At 39.5% G+C, this 17,717-nt stretch overlaps 1 protein-coding gene across 1 annotated transcript in view; it reads left to right on the top strand.

Annotated features, from left to right (window-relative positions):
* LOC311069437 (protocadherin-15-like) overlaps positions 1–17,717 on the top strand; it is a 268,582-nt gene that overhangs the window by 223,069 nt on the left and 27,796 nt on the right. Inside the window, exons 31-32 of the mRNA XM_084092609.1 lie at positions 13,335–13,553; positions 16,142–16,255. Coding sequence (XP_083948735.1) covers positions 13,335–13,553; positions 16,142–16,255 — 333 coding nt within the window. The remainder of the gene's footprint in view (positions 1–13,334; positions 13,554–16,141; positions 16,256–17,717) is intronic.

The raw sequence follows: 17,717 nt of genomic DNA, 5'->3' as shown, positions 1-17,717 counted from the left end.
TTTTTTCCAATAACCACGCATAAACATTATTCTCTTAAAAATACAAACATCTACATACACGTTGCTTGCATATTATGGTAGCCCTGTTTGTGCTATATAGAGTGAATTTACACCTTTGCCATTAACATGTTTATAAATAACTGAAAAAAGCACAAATGTCAAGGCATGTCAGAACATCTCAAGGGCCCCAAAAACACCTGGGTCCCCAGAGGGTTAAAATAAAGTAAATACAATCTCCTCAGTCCTCCGAAGATCCAGAAAAAAATGTCCGTTGGTGCTTCAGTGACTACTTCGCTCAGAGAACCTGTCAATCACAGCTGTCAATCATGACGTTACACCGCCGCATCACGTAACTAACTAAAAACCAACTTATTTTTGAAACAGACACTTGAACTTACATCAGCGTGATAAAAACGACAGCAAATGAAAGAAACCACCTTTGGAAAAAAGATATTTGAAGTGTAATTTAATTGTTTAGTTGGTCTCACGTCCCGTTGAATAACACAGGGAGGCGGGGCTTATGACCTATACTAGGACCAGTCACCGGGGGGCGATCGAGACATTTTGGCTTCACTTTTCAGGGCTTGTTATTAATTAGATACTACCATTCAAAAGTTTAGGGTTGGTAACATTTTTTATATATTTTTTTAAAAGTCTTTTATGCTTCCTGAGACTGCATTCATTTGATCAAAAATCTTGCTGGATAAAAGTATTAATGTCTTTGAAAAGATTCACTCTAAAAAATGCTGGGTTAAAAACTGTGTTAGTTGGCAACCCAGCGCTGGGTAAATATTGGACAGAACACATGCTGGATTATTTTAATCCAGCTGTTAGGTTTTATACATTAACCCATTTGCTGGATTGTTTTTGACATAGTGCTGGGTCAGTCAACCTATTGAAGGTTATATATATAGGCCAAGCACAGTTCAGGCTATATAAAGGCTATAGTATTTTTTTATTCAATGGCAAGTCAGCCTTTTACAATCATAAAATACTCAAAAAGCATTTGGTAAATGTTTTAGGATGTGATAGGAGCAGTAAAAGCAGCCAATGGGAATCTGTGGGAAGAAAACTGGTATCAGTAGGCTATTCCAGTTAATTAAATGACAGTATATTGATATTACATCAAAAAAAGTTTTACCCTGTGTCATCTCATCTGTCAGACATTCAAGCCGTCAAATGCATAGCGTGACCACAGCTGCGACGCTAGCGCACTAAATCAACAGCGCTCCTATTATAGTTAGTGGTGCACGTGGCAACTTTTAGCGATGTCACGTCATGTTTCAGCCCTGGTCGCACATTTATTTTGCGAGAGGTGAATCTTCCATGTTGGCGCCGGTGCGTCGATCGGCTAAGCAGACGTTAGCTGCAACGTACATGTAAACAAAAAAAGGTAAGATTTGAGACTACAGACGTTTTCCTACTTGTACAGTAATAATTTGATAGGAATACAATGTAATACAAAACAAAACAAAACAAAAAGTCTCCCCTCAGGACATTTTCTCTCAGAACAGAACACAAAATGACCATTGAAAAATGAATCCATCCAGTTTTATATATATTATAGTATAGCCTATATCAGAAAAAAAAGATTTGGATATCATGACATATCTCAAAAAAAATGTGGCACAAATGCAAAACATATAGTAGAAAAAGGAAATGAATTGCGTTTGTAAACAGCTATTCTACAGGAGGCACATATCCTTTTCAGCCAAGAGGAAAAAGCCCCTGACATCCAGACACACACACAGCAATACACTCATTTGAACTCTGCCGTGCCCCATGATTTAGCAGGGAGACGCGTCTGTCACTGGGATCCAACACAAGTCATCAGGATTCTGTTCATATATGTGTTTACTGAGCCAACACACACATCTCATTCATATTCACAAGCACAGGAGTTCACAGACCACCTGCCTTATTCTGCCTTTCTAGTCACACATCTTACCCTTTTACACATTTTATTTTGTTCACCGTGAGATGTGTTCTGCTTGTGTTTATATCTCTACCAAAGCAGAACAGCTGCCCAGATGATAATGTCATGCTCAGAAGTTACTGGTAACATTCCTTTAGAGAAATAAAGACACAAATGAAACAACCGTTGACAGAAATAATTAGCAAGAATTTGTTGAGAAATGTTTGAGCTCATATTAATTTTTTTTAAAATTTTAAATTGAATTAAATTTGTTGATCTCAACTAATTTAAGATTGCATGTGAGGGTCTCAGGAGAAAATCAGAGAAATAGAAGATTCATGCATGTCTCTCTTTGCTCTCCATTTTGATCTCCATCTCCATTAAATTGTGTAAATGTTTTCAGAACCAACTGAGATATTTAATGAATGGTTGTTGTTGTAGTGTTATTCTTGTTTACTCAACCACTGTAGCTCGAAAATCTCATTCAAACGTGCGGATTTGAACTGTGAAGACAGGTTGTATTGTTGTCCATGATGTAAAAAAAACAAAACAAAAAACGCCACTGGTTCTTGTTTGGCATGCATGCTCAACTGTAAATTAATTTTGAGAGCTAAAGTAAAATCAGTGTTATTTTAGTATTGTTTATGTACTATCATATTATTTATTAATATTTTGAATGAGCTATTTTAAAATTTCAGTTTTCGTTTTAATTTTAGTTTAGTTAGTTTAGTAATTTTGTTATGTGCTTTTGTCATTTTTATTTGTAATATTTCAGTATTTTTAATACTTCTATACAGCTTTATTTATTTATTTATTTTAGTAATTTTAGTACTACTTTAACTCGTTCAATTTCCGTTTAGTAAAAATTATTATTATTATTATTTTTTTGTATAGAGAACAGAATGGCATTCTTCTTTTGTGTTTTAATGGAAGAAAAAAAAATCAAACAAGTTTAGAATAACATGGGTGTCACATATTGACCTAGGATGAAGACAAGGTACACAAAGAGGATCTCAAATGCTGCATAACTTTATTAAATGAAACAAAAGAGAATAATCCAACAACGTAGACTAATCCAAACAAGTGAAGGCAATGCAACAGTGTGCTAGAGCACAGACAACACCAGACAATGAACTAAACAAACTGAGGGCATTATATAAACAGAGAACTAATGATCAAATTAGAAACTGATTTTAAGTAAATCAATGAAACAATGAATAACCATGGAAATGGAAGAAAATAGAAGGCAAACAGGAAATGACAAATTGTAGATTTGAAAATCATGCTTTTCCCCAATTATTGTTGAATCATGGAAGCTACACCAGTTACTTTGCCAAGAGATCTCTATTTATTATTGTGTACATGTATCAGACATACGAGAGAAACAGGCAAAGAATAATAAGGCTACATGAGAGGTGGTCTTCATTCCAGATTTCTCTGTTCCCCATTTCTCTATCCCCTCACCCCATCATGCCAGCTGTAATGGTTTCTCAGTGTTTCTCCTCTCTCACCCCCTCATGCCTTTATGTTTCTCTGAGTCAATACAGTAAGGATTGAGCTTATATACACCACTCTGGGACTTACAACTTCCTTGTAAGGTAGCAAAACATGTTGCTTATGTTTAAAAATGGAATGTATACCTCATGCTTACACATGGTACAATCCACTTTCCACATTAAGAAACTATCCCTAAGTGTATACATTTGTGGTATATTTGCATCAGTTGAAACATCCCTTTCCTTGTAAAGAACATGCCAACTGTACACATTTGAAGTATCATCATCATTGGAACATCTCTGCTCAGTGAACGTTGCATTGCACACATACCTCTAAGCAAAATATATACAGTATCTCACAAAAGTGAGTACACCCGTCACATTTCAGTATATCAACTCAAGGGACAATACTATATAAATGAAACTTGGATATATTTTACAGTAGTCAATGTGCTGCTTGTATAGCAGTTTGTATTTACTGTCCTCTGAAAATAACTCAACATACAGCCATTATTGTCAAAATAGCTGGCAACAAAAGTGAGTACACCCTAAGTGTACGTGTGAAAACTGTGTCCAAAGTTTCAATATTTTGTGTGAGCACCATTGTTATCTAGCATTGCCTTAATCCTCCTAGGCATGGAGTTCACCAGAGCTGCACAGGTTGTTGCTGGGATCCTCTTCCACTCCTCCATAATGACATCATGAAGCTTGCTGTTTCCAAATAGCAACAAAGTTACTTAGTGCACATTGACAAACAAAATCTATTCATCCTCATTTCTTTAAAGCTGAAAGAAAACTCCTCAGATGTTGTGAAGCTCATGTGCATGGCGTTGCAGGTCTGTTTGACCACATAGATCAAACACATGCAGTCTTTCATCAGTCTTTAAACCTGGATCATCGATTGTGTTTGAACAGTCCTATTTACTAGGTGCTTCTGCTGAAGTGTTCTGTTGCAGGAGGTCTAATTGGTCTGCCAGGGATACTTATGAAGTACTTAACAAGCAGGTCTATTTAAACATTATTGATCAGCAAAATGTCAACAAAGGCAATACTTTTTAGATTTTACATCAGCTGGGGAGAAAAGCACTCTTGCTCTGCTTTGAAGTGGCTTAAATAATTAGCGCTGTATCAAGATAATAACTCGGGTTGATACTAGCACAGTCATATCACAAAGTTGTATCTCTCTATTAGTGTTACTCGATCTTAGTGCTGCATTTGATACCATTGACCACAACATTCTTTTAAATAGTCTCGAAAATGATGTTGGCATTAGTGGAATTGCATTAGCATGGTTTAAATCATACTTATCTGACCGTTATCAGTTTGTAGCAGTAAATGAAGAGATGTCTTATCGATCAAAAGTTCAGTATGGAGTACCACAAGGCTCAGTACTAGGACCGTTGCTGTTCACTCTGTACATGCTACTATTAGGAGATATCATTAGGAAGCATGGCATTAGTTTTCACTGATATGCTGATGATACTCAGCTCTTTATTTCTTCATGCCCTGACGAAACTTACCAATTCACAAAATTAACGGAATACATAGCTGATATAAAAAAAACTGGATGACTAGTAATTTCCTACTACTTAATTCGGAAAAAAACAGAGATTCTAATTATTGGACAAAAAACTTCCTCTCGTACTAGAATACTGTCTAACACTTGATGGCTGCTCTGTGAAGTCTTCTTCGTTGGTTAGGAACCTGGGTGTGCTCTTTGATACCAATATTTCATTTTAAAAGTGACGTGTCTAGTATCTGTAAAACCGCATTTTTCCATTTAAAAAATATATCTAAATTACATCATATGCTCTCAATGACAAATGCGGAACAGTTTGTTCATGCGTTCATGACTTCTAGGCTAGATTATTGTAATGCTATTATGGGTGGTTGCCCTGCACGCTTAATAAACAAACTACAGCTGGTCCAAAATGCAGCAGATAGAGTTCTTACCAGAACCAGGAAGTATGACCATATTAGCTCAGTTCTGTCAACACTGCATTGGCTCCCTATTAAACATCGTATAAATTTAAAAATATTGCTGATTACTTACAAAGCACTAAATGGTTTAGCTCCGCAGTACTTGAGCGAGCTCTTAACGCATTATTGTCCTTCACGTCTATTGTGATCTCAAAATTCTGGCCAGTTGATAATACCTAGAATATCAAAATCAACTGCTGGCGAAAAGGAAAATCCTTTTCCTATTTAGCACCATTGTCCGGGAAGCAGACACACTCAAAAACCCATCTCTTTGACCTAGCATACACATAACACATTATAGACTTCTATAATTCAATGTTAGGCTGCATAGATTAGGTCAGCCAGAACCGGGAACACTTCCCATAAATCCTGATGTACTTGTTACATCATAAGAACGATGGCGACTACGCTAACATTAGTCTCTCTGCTTATCCCGAGGTTTACCGCAGTCCGTCAAATCCAGGTCGTATCCAGATCTGATGAAGGACCTGCGCCTGGACACGATGACAACGCAGTCCTGAAGTGTCAACTAGTCTCTCCCCTTTGAAGGCCTCCTTCCCTTGCCTTTACCTCTGTACAGATAAAACGTTGCGGGGATAATTCCGGTTCACGTGGCTACGCGGAAGCGATACAAAATTCTGTATTATAATTTTTTCAAGGCTTGTAACTTGGATCCTATTTCATGGTTTGCGTTCTCAAGCCATCAGGCACTGTTTTGTGCAAATAAGCAGCCGGATCGCATTAAGAATTTTCTGTTAGAACGGTGTCGTGTTAGCGGCCCCTAAGTTAACTAGATGTACCGCATGGCGGTACAAAATATGACCGCCGCTCAGGCCTGCACTGGCTTTCCACAAAAATAAATGACGTGGAGCAATTTGGCTGTATTGCGTGTTTATATATATACCTAAAAAAAGTAGTAGTATGTGCATGTCTGTCTGTGTGTGTGTGTATGTGTTTGTGTGTCTGTGCGTGTATGTATGCGTGCGTACAGTACATGTGTGTGCGCGTGTGTGTTTGTGTGTGTATGTCTGTGCATGTGGATTTGTATGTGTGTGTATGGGTGTGTGTCTGTGCGTGTGGATGTCAGTGTGTGTGCATGCTTGCATTTGTTTGTATTCCTGCATGTGTGTGTGTGACAGTATCATCCTAAACCAGCAACCCTTCGCTCAACACCACCATCTACAGGCCGATGAGTGTACAGTCACTAAATGTGCACATAAATGAATTTATTTTATACCCCCCCATGGATGAAATTCTACGAAACTTAGCAGAGGATACCCCCAGAGGATGTCAAGTTAATCATACACATGAAATATGGTGCAGTTCTGAACATCTCAACTGAAGATAGGGGCGATTAAAGCAGAATAATATTGCATTTTCATTTTTTATGGGAGGGGCGCAAATCACAAATGAGTGATTATGGGCTAGGTTGATGTGGGCCCTTAAGACCAACATACCATACAAATTTCTTCATCCTCTGTGCCACGGTTCAGGTAGTTATTTAGGAAAAACAGCATTTTTTGGGTTTGGGGGGGCCCAGCGCGGGGGGGGGAGTGGCCCCCGGGGACCAAACGAAATTTTTCCGTAGAAGTCTAGTGGGGCTACATGCCCACCAAATTTCATGTTCCCCGGTGCTTCGGTGTCCCTGGTATCGTTGACGAAAAATTTACGGGGGCCCCAGCGCGGGGGGGGAAGTGGCCCCCGGGGACCAAACGAAATTTTTCCGTAGAAGTCTAGTGGGGCTACATGCCCACCAAATTTCATGTTCCCCGGTGTTTCGGTGTCCCTGGTATCGTTGACGAAAAATTCAGTAAGATGACGAAAAAAAAAAGAAAAAAAACTTTGACAATCGATTATGGGCTAGGTTGATGTGGGCCCTTAAGACCAACATACCATAAAAAATTCTTCATCCTCGGTGCCACGGTTCAGGTAGTTATTTAGGAAAAACTGCATTTTTTGGGTTTGGGGGGGCCCAGCGCGGGGGGGGAGTGGCTCCCGGGGACCAAACAAAATTTTTCCGTAGAAGTCTAGTGGGGCTACATGCCCACCAAATTTCATGTTCCCCGGTGCTTCGGTGTCCCTGGTATCGTTGACGAAAAATTTACGGGGGCCCCAGCGCGGGGGGGGAAGTGGCCCCCGGGGACCAAACGAAATTTTTCCGTAAAAGTCTAGTAGACCAACATACCATAAACATTTCTTCATCCTCGGTGCCACGGTTCAGGTAGTTATTTAGGAAAAACTGCATTTTTTTGGGTTTGGGGGGGCCCAGCGCGGGGGGGGAGTGGCCCCCGGGGACCAAACAAAATTTTTCCTTAGAAGTGTAGTGGGGCTACATGCCCACCAAATTTCATGTTCCCCGGTGTTTCGGTGTCCCTGGTATCGTTGACGAAAAATTTACGGGGGCCCCAGCGCGGGGACCAAACGAAATTTGGACCCCCGGGGACCAAACGAAATTTTTCCGTAAAAGTCTAGTAGACCAACATACCATAAAAATTTCTTCATCCTCGGTGCCACGGTTCAGGTAGTTATTTAGGAAAAACTGCATTTTTTTGGGTTTGGGGGGGCCCAGCGCGGGGGGGGAGTGGCCCCCGGGGACCAAACGAAATTTTTCCTTAGAAGTGTAGTGGGGCTACATGCCCACCAAATTTCATGTTCCCCGGTGTTTCGGTGTCCCTGGTATCGTTGACGAAAAATTTACGGGGGCCCCAGCGCGGGGGGAGAAGTGGCCCCCGGGGACCAAACGAAATTTTTCCTTAGAAGTCTAGTGGGGCTACATGCCCACCAAATTTCATGTTCCCCGGTGTTTCGGTGTCCCTGGTATCATTGACGAAAAATTTACGGGGGCCCCAGCGCGGGGGGGGGAAGTGGCCCCCGGGGACCAAACGAAATTTTTCCGTAAAAGTCTAGTAGACCAACATACCATAAAAATTTCTTCATCCTCGGTGCCACGGTTCAGGTAGTTATTTAGGAAAAACTGCATTTTTTTGGGTTTGGGGGGGCCCAGCGCGGGGGGGGAGTGGCCCCCGGGGACCAAACTAAATTTTTCCTTAGAAGTCTAGTGGGGCTACATGCCCACCAAATTTCATGTTCCCCGGTGTTTCGGTGTCCCTGGTATCGTTGACGAAAAATTTACGGGGGCCCCAGCGCGGGGGGGGAAGTGGCCCCCGGGGACCAAACGAAATTTTTCCGTAAAAGTCTAGTAGACCAACATACCATAAAAATTTCTTCATCCTCGGTGTCACGGTTCAGGTAGTTATTTAGGAAAAACTGCATTTTTTTGGGTTTGGGGGGGCCCAGCGCGGGGGGGGGAGTGGCCCCCGGGGACCAAACGAAATTTTTCCGTAGAAGTCTAGTGGGGCTACATGCCCACCAAATTTCATGTTCCCCGGTGTTTCGGTGTCCCTGGTATCGTTGACGAAAAATTTACGGGGGCCCCAGCGCGGGGGGGGAAGTGGCCCCCGGGGACCAAACGAATTTTTTCCGTAAAAGTCTAGTAGACCAACATACCATAAAAATTTCTTCATCCTCGGTGCCACGGTTCAGGTAGTTATTTAGGAAAAACTGCATTTTTTTGGGTTTGGGGGGGCCCAGCGCGGGGGGGGAGTGGCCCCCGGGGACCAAACGAAATTTTTCCTTAGAAGTCTAGTGGGGCTACATGCCCACCAAATTTCATGTTCCCCGGTGTTTCGGTGTCCCTGGTATCGTTGACGAAAAATTTACGGGGGCCCCAGCGCGGGGGGGGAAGTGGCCCCCGGGGACCAAACGAAATTTTTCCGTAAAAGTCTAGTAGACCAACATACCATAAAAATTTCTTCATCCTCGGTGCCACGGTTCAGGTAGTTATTTAGGAAAAACTGCATTTTTTTGGGTTTGGGGGGGCCCAGCGCGGGGGGGGAGTGGCCCCCGGGGACCAAACGAAATTTTTCCTTAGAAGTCTAGTGGGGCTACATGCCCACCAAATTTCATGTTCCCCGGTGTTTCGGTGTCCCTGGTATCGTTGACGAAAAATTTACGGGGGCCCCAGCGCGGGGGGGGAAGTGGCCCCCGGGGACCAAACGAAATTTTTCCGTAAAAGTCTAGTAGACCAACATACCATAAAAATTTCTTCATCCTCGGTGCCACGGTTCAGGTAGTTATTTAGGAAAAACTGAATTTTTTGGGGTTTGGGGGGGCCCAGCGCGGGGGGGGAGTGGCCCCCGGGGACCAAACGAAATTTTTCCTTAGAAGTCTAGTGGGGCTACATGCCCACCAAATTTCATGTTCCCCGGTGCTTCGGTGTCCCTGGTATCGTTGACGGAAAATTCAGTAAGATGACGGGAAAAAAAAAAAAAAAAAACTTTGACAATCCCTATATGACCGCTTTCGCTAGCTACGCTAGCGGCGGTCATAATAACTAATGATCGTTGCGATGGAAGTGAATCAATCAAAACTAATTTTAGCTGGACAATAACTTTATTCTAGAGCTGCTGTAAAGCCAAAAAAATCTGTTACTTTAATGTCCTATTATCACTGTAAAGCTGCTTTGAAACAATCTGTATTGTTAAAAGCTCTATATAAATGAAGGTGACTTGACTTGACAGTCAAGCCTTTGCAGCGGAGAATGAGGATTTCCACATCATGTTGCCTATAGTAACCCATAAGATGAACTGGAAAAGGCTAAATACTGCTGAGCGGATGCTGTCCTCATTAGCAGGATTGTTGGCTCCTGCTTCTGTGCTGAAGATGCTTTGCATTGACACTGAATGTTGTCAACATCTAGCTGTCAATCATCTCAAGGCTGTCTTAGTCAGTACAGTATAAACATAATGTGTGGGTGAGCAGAAATGTGCAGTATTGTATCACCATGAAAAGGGCTTACTGTGCATATACAGGTACATATTTGTGTACGGAACAGATTGAAATTACACATACCATATTTTTGTTTTGTTTTAGTACTGTCACAATTAAGCTTTTCAATATACACTGCCCGGGTGTTTATGTTTCTAGCATGTTATGTTTGGCACCAGTTCTTCTAACCCTATTTGATGAAGTATGTAGCTTTTGATTTCTTAAACAACCATGTAGGAAGACACATCACAACCATATTCCAGAATGACAATTTCAAGATTCATCAGGCTCAAAGTGTCTTCAAGTGTCTCAAAAATGAAGAATCATTTTCTGAGTCCAGACCTTAAATTCATTGAAAGTCTTTGGGATGTGCTGGAGTAGACTTTACAGAGTGCTGGACTCAGAGTGCTGCATTGTCAATACAAGATCTTGTACCAAAAATTGATGCACCTCTTGAAAAACATCATTTTTATTTCTTATTTCCATCAATAGATGCATAATGTTTTTGTCAAGATCTTGTATTGACAATTCTTCATGCTTCCTCCCAACCATTCTTTCACAATTTGAGTCTGTGAATCTTGACATTGTCATCCTGGAATATGTCCATAATGTGTCTTCTAGAGATGTGCGGATGGGCTATTATTTCATCCGCAACCGCATCACAAAACTCATCATCCGTCCGCCATCCATTTTGACCAATTTTCAAAACCGCACCCGCCCGCCATCCGCTGATTGGTGTATACATATATTTTTCATTTGATTGGTTCAACCGCCCGCCACCCGCCCGAATTTAATTAAAATATTATTTTTCGTCACGTCATCCGCCCGATCCGCGGTTTATCCGCGGAGTCCGCAGCTGTAACCGCCAACCGCGCATCTCTAGTGTCTTCCTACATTGTTGTTTAAGAAATGAAAAGCTACACACTCCATCACTAAGGGTTAGAAGTTGCCAAATATATAACATCCTCAAAACAAAATAGCTAATCACTGCATTAATGATCTAGTCATAGACACTTAACCCTCTGAGGTCTGAGCTGTTTTCTGGGCCCTGGAGGTGTTCTGACATGCTCTGACATTTCTGGTTATTTCTGTTACTTGTGACATTTTCATGGCTAAAGTCTAATTACACTGTATTCAGCACAAACTCTGCTACAATAATATATCAGCAGCATGTATGTAAAAGTTTGTAGTTTTGAGATAATGACATTTATGCGTGGTTTTTGAAAATACAAAAAAAAATTCTCACTGAAATAAGGCCATGAAACCCATACTGATTATTTCTTCACAAGACTTTTGAAAATTGTATGACGTAGCCTAGAATATTTGCTGCAAAACTATGTGAAAATCACCCTGACTGCTCATTCAGATAAGACAATATATTGATTTAAAAATTTTACGACGTGTTTTGTGTGAAAAAGCCTTATGCGAGAGCTCATTAATATGTAAGCTTTTCTCACCTGAGAAAGACAAAGAACCTCCCCTAACGGCCCTATTAGGAGCTATCAGGCCCCTATCATTCTGAGCAACCTTGCACAATACTGTAAATGAGGAGATTTAAAAAATAATGGCTTTTAAATTGTTTGGATTTATTTACAACACAACATAATCCAAAGATACACAACAAATGCCAAAAAAAGCACTTCAAAGACAGAGACCTTTGTGCCATTCCTAAAAACATTGTACATACCTTTCATTTCCAAGATTTTCACTTTACCATGTTCACGTACTGAGACTCATGTGAATGTTGAAGTCCTCAGTGGCATCTGGGACCTGAAAAAAAAAAAAGTGAACATACTGATATCAAGAGAAAGGCCTGCACGATTTTGGAAATAAATATTAGATTTTTCTGGTTAAAATTGCTTTTTAAAATTCCTTTTTAAAATTCACAGAATACACACACACACACACGTTTCCAACGATATATAATATAATGAACACCAGGTTTGTTGTGCCTTGTAGGCATAAGGTATATGCGCAGTGCGGATAAAATAATAATAACAATAAATAACCTATAGCAGCCTATAAATCTTCCAAAAGAAGCTAGAGAAAAATATATTGATTATCATGTTACTTCAAATGTTTCCATCCGTTATGATGATATGAAATGAGATAATAATAAAAACATGAAGCCGTTTGGTGCGTTTTGCTTTCATCCAAAATATGATACATTCAAACGCGATCGCTTGCAAAATATGATACATTCAAACGCGATCGCTTGCAAAATATGATACATTCAAACGCGATCACTCTCAAATATAAAACATTATGGTTACCATAAACATATCTATGTTTGAGCAGATATCCACAAACACAATAAACACGGGTCTAAATATTATAATATTCCCCATATATCTAGCAACAGTTCAGCTGCAACGTGACATTTATGCAACAATAACAAACTAGGCTATGTAAGAATTTCTTACCTTATCTTTCTTGTCTTCAAATCGCGTTCTTCTTCTTCTGAGGTAGCCTAAATCCAATGTAAGCTCAGGCACGTCTTTCAAACTCGACGAAAAGTGAAGTGAAGTGTTTTGTTGTTGAGGTAACGAGCGCGTTCGCGTTCCATGTGGAGATTTGCATGTGAATATCTTTTGCGCGAGTAGGCGTGGCCAAATTAACTGTAATGAGCAAGCGTTTGAGAAGCTGGACATCTTGTTGGTTTTATACAAATTACTTAAACAGAGAATATTTGTTTTCGTTTTGAATCCGATCATTTAAAAGTACACACTTAAATGTTTATAAAGGTATATGGCTCATAAATGTGTGACAAGTATTCGCTGAGTTTTGTTTCAGTTTATAGACGTGCTCAAGAAAAAAAAGTTCACCGCGACGGAGAGGCAGAAAGCACACCCTGTTTATTTTCTTTATTTTACAAAAGCACAATGTTTTGATTTGATTGTAAGTGGACACATACAAAAGGAGAAATATCACAGATTCTTTTTTTATATTTCTTTTTTCTGTATGACCATAAATGATGGAGTAATTTAAGTTTATAGTGCTACAATGTGGAGAAAATCCGGCAAAACGCGTCGGCGCGTTTGCCGACCTCAGAGGGTTAAGATATGTAAAAATGAAAATGTTTTTTAAATGAATATGTGAAAACGTGTATTTGACAGGTTCCTGGATGGGAAGATTCTGGACATCAATAAAGAGTTCCAGCCATACCTGGGCGAGGGCGGGCGGATTCTGGAGATCCGCTCTCCTGACATCGTGGCGAGTGTGAAGAAGGCTGCGCAGGCGGTGGGCTACACAGAGGGGGCGCTGTTGGCGCTGGCCATAATCATCATACTGTGCTGCATCCCTGCTATTCTTATCATTATGGTGACATACAAACAGTGAGTACAATATTCTTACTTTTCGAATGTTAGTCCTCTCAATGACAATCAGCCTCATAAGTCACATATTTCAGCTTTTAAACAGCTTATAATGATAATGATTTATTCAGTACAATTTGATACATGTAGGTGGCAACACACTATTTTCTAGTGTGCTGGAAAACAATCCCATCAAACTGAATTTACTTACTACTTAATTTACTTGCAATAAAATGTGCAAATAATAATAAGTAGTAGTAGTAGTAGCAGTAATTTTAGTATTATTAGCCAGTCAATAAATCCAAAACTTTGGTTTTACAAATAGATGCGGAATAGAATGGAATTCGGCGTGCCGTCTGTGCTGCTCTGTGTGTGAGCGTTTTGAATGTTTAAACTGACAGTGATAAAATTTCAATCTATGTAATGTTAATGTTAAACTTTGCAATCAACCCTAAAATCACGTGCGTTTCAAACCGTGGCGCTTGGTCCGTACAGATCACACGATCCTTATACTTGACATCACACATCCTGCGATGTGACTATCAATGCTAAAACTATATATTGTGCAGCCCTAATACAAAATGGCAAACAGTTTTTAATTATTTTACACCTTATTTCGACAGTTACTTTTTGAGAAGTTTGAGAATCTGCAAATGTGAATTTGGTTTAGTCAACAGTTAACTACATGAGACTATTAGACCTTAAGCTAGCAGTTAAAATGTATGTGTGTATATATATATATATATATATATACATACATAAAGACAGAATATTTCTTGTACGTACAGTTCTCTACAGTACATCTCTATTTGTAATTTGTAACCTCTGAGGTTCAGAGAGTGCTGAGGACAGGCTGGAAAAACATACACAGTAGGTGAGGTAGATGGGTATTGGATGCCAGGTATTAAAATGGCTTTTTTTCAGTAATTAACCATGCTAACGGGCTAATCTCCCAGCCAGCTCTGTGTGAAAACAGATTAATTATAAGCGTTTGTGACATATCCCAGGCATTCGATCCATCCGTCACATCTCATGAAAGTCTAGCATATGGGCCTGCTCTCCACACACTGCAGCTCCTCTGAGACGGAGAGAGAGCGTGAGTGTGGTCCTGACCTTCTGCACACACCGATGAGTCCGTCATCAGCTATTGTGTAAATACATAACAGATGGATAATCACAGAGCGAACACAAACAGCTAAGCACACACATCTACGTGTGAAGCTAGCTCTCACACGCGCACACACGCATGCATGGCTGCATTCAGATGTTTTTTACACTAAAGAGTTTATTTGGTGGTTAGACTCTTGTATTAAATGTGAAGTGACTTTTCTATGTAATTTAATTTGGCTGTGTACAAAAGATGCGTAATGGGAGACACAGGTGTTAGCTTGTATATCACAGCACAGCACTATCTTCTGAGTAATTGCATTCTGGTTAAATAAATAATATTGAGAGGGCCATGTTTTTGATAGCCTCCAGGAAGCCAATAGTCAGGACGAAAGAGTGTGTGTGGAAGAAATACAAAGATAGGAAGGAGAATAGAGTGCGAGGTTAATGCTAAGAGCCGTATTGTTTCATAACTGTGGAGATGCAGGATACACCAGGGTTATCCTGTACTCTTATCACATTTTACAGCATGAATTATGCACACCTGCAGCTACAATCACAGCAATTTCAGTGGGCTGCATGATTCAACACTAGGAGCATTTTCTGGCCTGTGAAATTAGAATTTGGACTGCCAATCAATTCAAAATATGCTAATTTGAAGAGATTGCATTATTCTGGCATAGCAGTAAAACAATAAGTAACATCAGACTTGAATTATATTCTATTGTACTGTATATTATATTATATTATATTATATTATATTATATTATATTATATTATATTATATTATATTATATTATATTAAAGCCACGCATCCACTGTAGGTGTTGTTGGTTTATTATGTTATATAATATAATATTAGTACCATATCGTATATGTATTAACCAATACATTGTCCAAACTGCATGCGCTCTGTAGGGGTTGTGGGTTTATTATATTAATATTATATTATATCATATTTTCTTGAATTATTCCTGTGCCAAATTATCTAATAATTCTTCTTTCCTCTTCCTCGTTCCCTGCCCTCCTGTTGCTGCATGTGGACTCTACACTCAGATTCAAAGAGTAAGTTCAAATTCTTCTTTTTGATTAATTATTTGCTGGAGACTGTGTGCTTTTATACCCTCGTTATACAGTTCAGTCCTTAAAAAAGGGAACATATGAGTAGAGTGCATGAATCGAGATGAGGAGCGAAGGACGTACTCACTCCAGCCCTCTCTGATTCCAGCGCAATAGCAATGCCTTTGAAAATGAACAGAAATGATTGGTTTCATGACCTCACAGAGAACAAAGTGAGCCAGGTTTAGTTCCCTCCTAATAAAACACCTCATCTCAGTGTGAAAGGTGCTGAATATCCCATGATATTTTGCAATGCATGAATAAAAAGTGCTGGAATAGATCAAATGAGAGTTGCCGGATCTCCGGACCTCATAACCTCCAATAATAGAGCTGAAATGAGCCTTTTGAAAGAAGGAAACTCAATATTTGGGGGTGCTTTACAGGAGGCAGGCCGAGTGTGCCAAAACTGCCCGGATCCAGATGTCACTTCCTACTGCCAAATCAACAGGAGGTGGCGCTCCGACCAATCTCTACGAGGAACTGGGAGACGGCGGCATGTAAGTCACCTGTCCTAAATAATACCTTCAACCTTCAGAAGAGACAGCTGATAGATGATTCACGAGATTTTACAGAAAAGGAGAAACACGTTTTGTGTGAGTGTGTCTGTAGGAAACTAGAGAATAGCACAAAAAATTACATTTCTGTCATACGCTTCTATCGTCATTTCAAACTTTTATGACTTTCTTTGTTGGTTCACCACAGAAAGATTTTTTACCAAAACAAGATCTTAAAAGTAGTCCGTATAGTTTAATTAGTCAAATTTGAAGGGTTTGTTCACCCAGAAATGAAAATTCTGTTATAATTACTCACCCTCATGCCATTCAAAAACTGTAAGACTTTCATTCATCTTTGGAAACACAAATGAAGATCTTTTTAGTGAAATCTGAGAGCTCTCTGTCCCTCCATTGACAGTCTATGCAACTACCACTTTCAATCCCCAGAAAGGTAGTGAAGACATCATTAAAGTAATCCATGTGACTCCAGTGGTTAAAGCTCAATTTTATGAAGCTTATTTTATATATTTTTTATTGTATATGCTTTGTTTGTTCAAAAAAACATAATTGACTACTTTATTTACAAAATATTACTCCCCAACGCACGTTCACGAGAGCACCACGACGCATGCGTATTGTGTTGACACGAGAGCAGACGTTGCAGGAACTGAATATTTAGTAAATAAAGTGGTAAATTATGTTTTATAATTCTGCATTGCTTCAAAAAATTGAAGTTAAACCACTGGCTGCACTTTTGGCTTTAATATTAAGACCATCCGAGATGTGCTCACTGGACATTTAGCGCAGCAGGAGTCCAATGCCAAGCTAAAGGCTGTTGTGAGTGGAATGAAATGTTAATAGATTAAAAGATTATAGCCACAGCACAGCATCTGCGTCCCTCAGGTAAAGGCTTTTAAAGTGCTTTTGATTTAATGCAATCAAAACAAATGCAGCTGCTAACACAAATAGACAGCGAAAAAGACGAGGTTTTGTATTGAATTCATTAGAATAGATGCTGAACTGCAGTTTAATACCATCAACAGAAAGTAACAGGACATAAGGGCAGGATTTGTTTGCTTGTTTATCTGGGCAAACAGTGTGTTCTTTTGTTGGAAATGAATAATAACATAGCCTGTCAGCAACCGTACAAAATATATTTTTTTTCTCTCTGTGACACACACACACACACACACACACACACACACACACACACACACACACACACACGCCTATATAATACACAAAATAAATAATATTTTCAAAATTATATTTTGTTATAAGAAAATGAAGCCTAATTTAGAAAAAAAAATTATTTATCATGACATTCCATCTGATACATGGACATTTCTTGATGGACATTTCAAAAAATACTGTGAATCAGTGTTATTTTAGTATCATTGAGACATTTTTTAAATGAGATTAAAATATTTTGAATTCATTTTTTATTATTTCCAGATATTCATAT

This window comes from Abramis brama, assembly GCF_963993115.1.
Source record: "Abramis brama genome assembly, chromosome: 19".
Classification (NCBI taxonomy): domain Eukaryota; kingdom Metazoa; phylum Chordata; class Actinopteri; order Cypriniformes; family Leuciscidae; genus Abramis; species Abramis brama.
The sequence above is the reverse complement of the archived record's forward strand: the minus strand, read 5'-3'. Positions and strand labels throughout refer to the sequence as shown.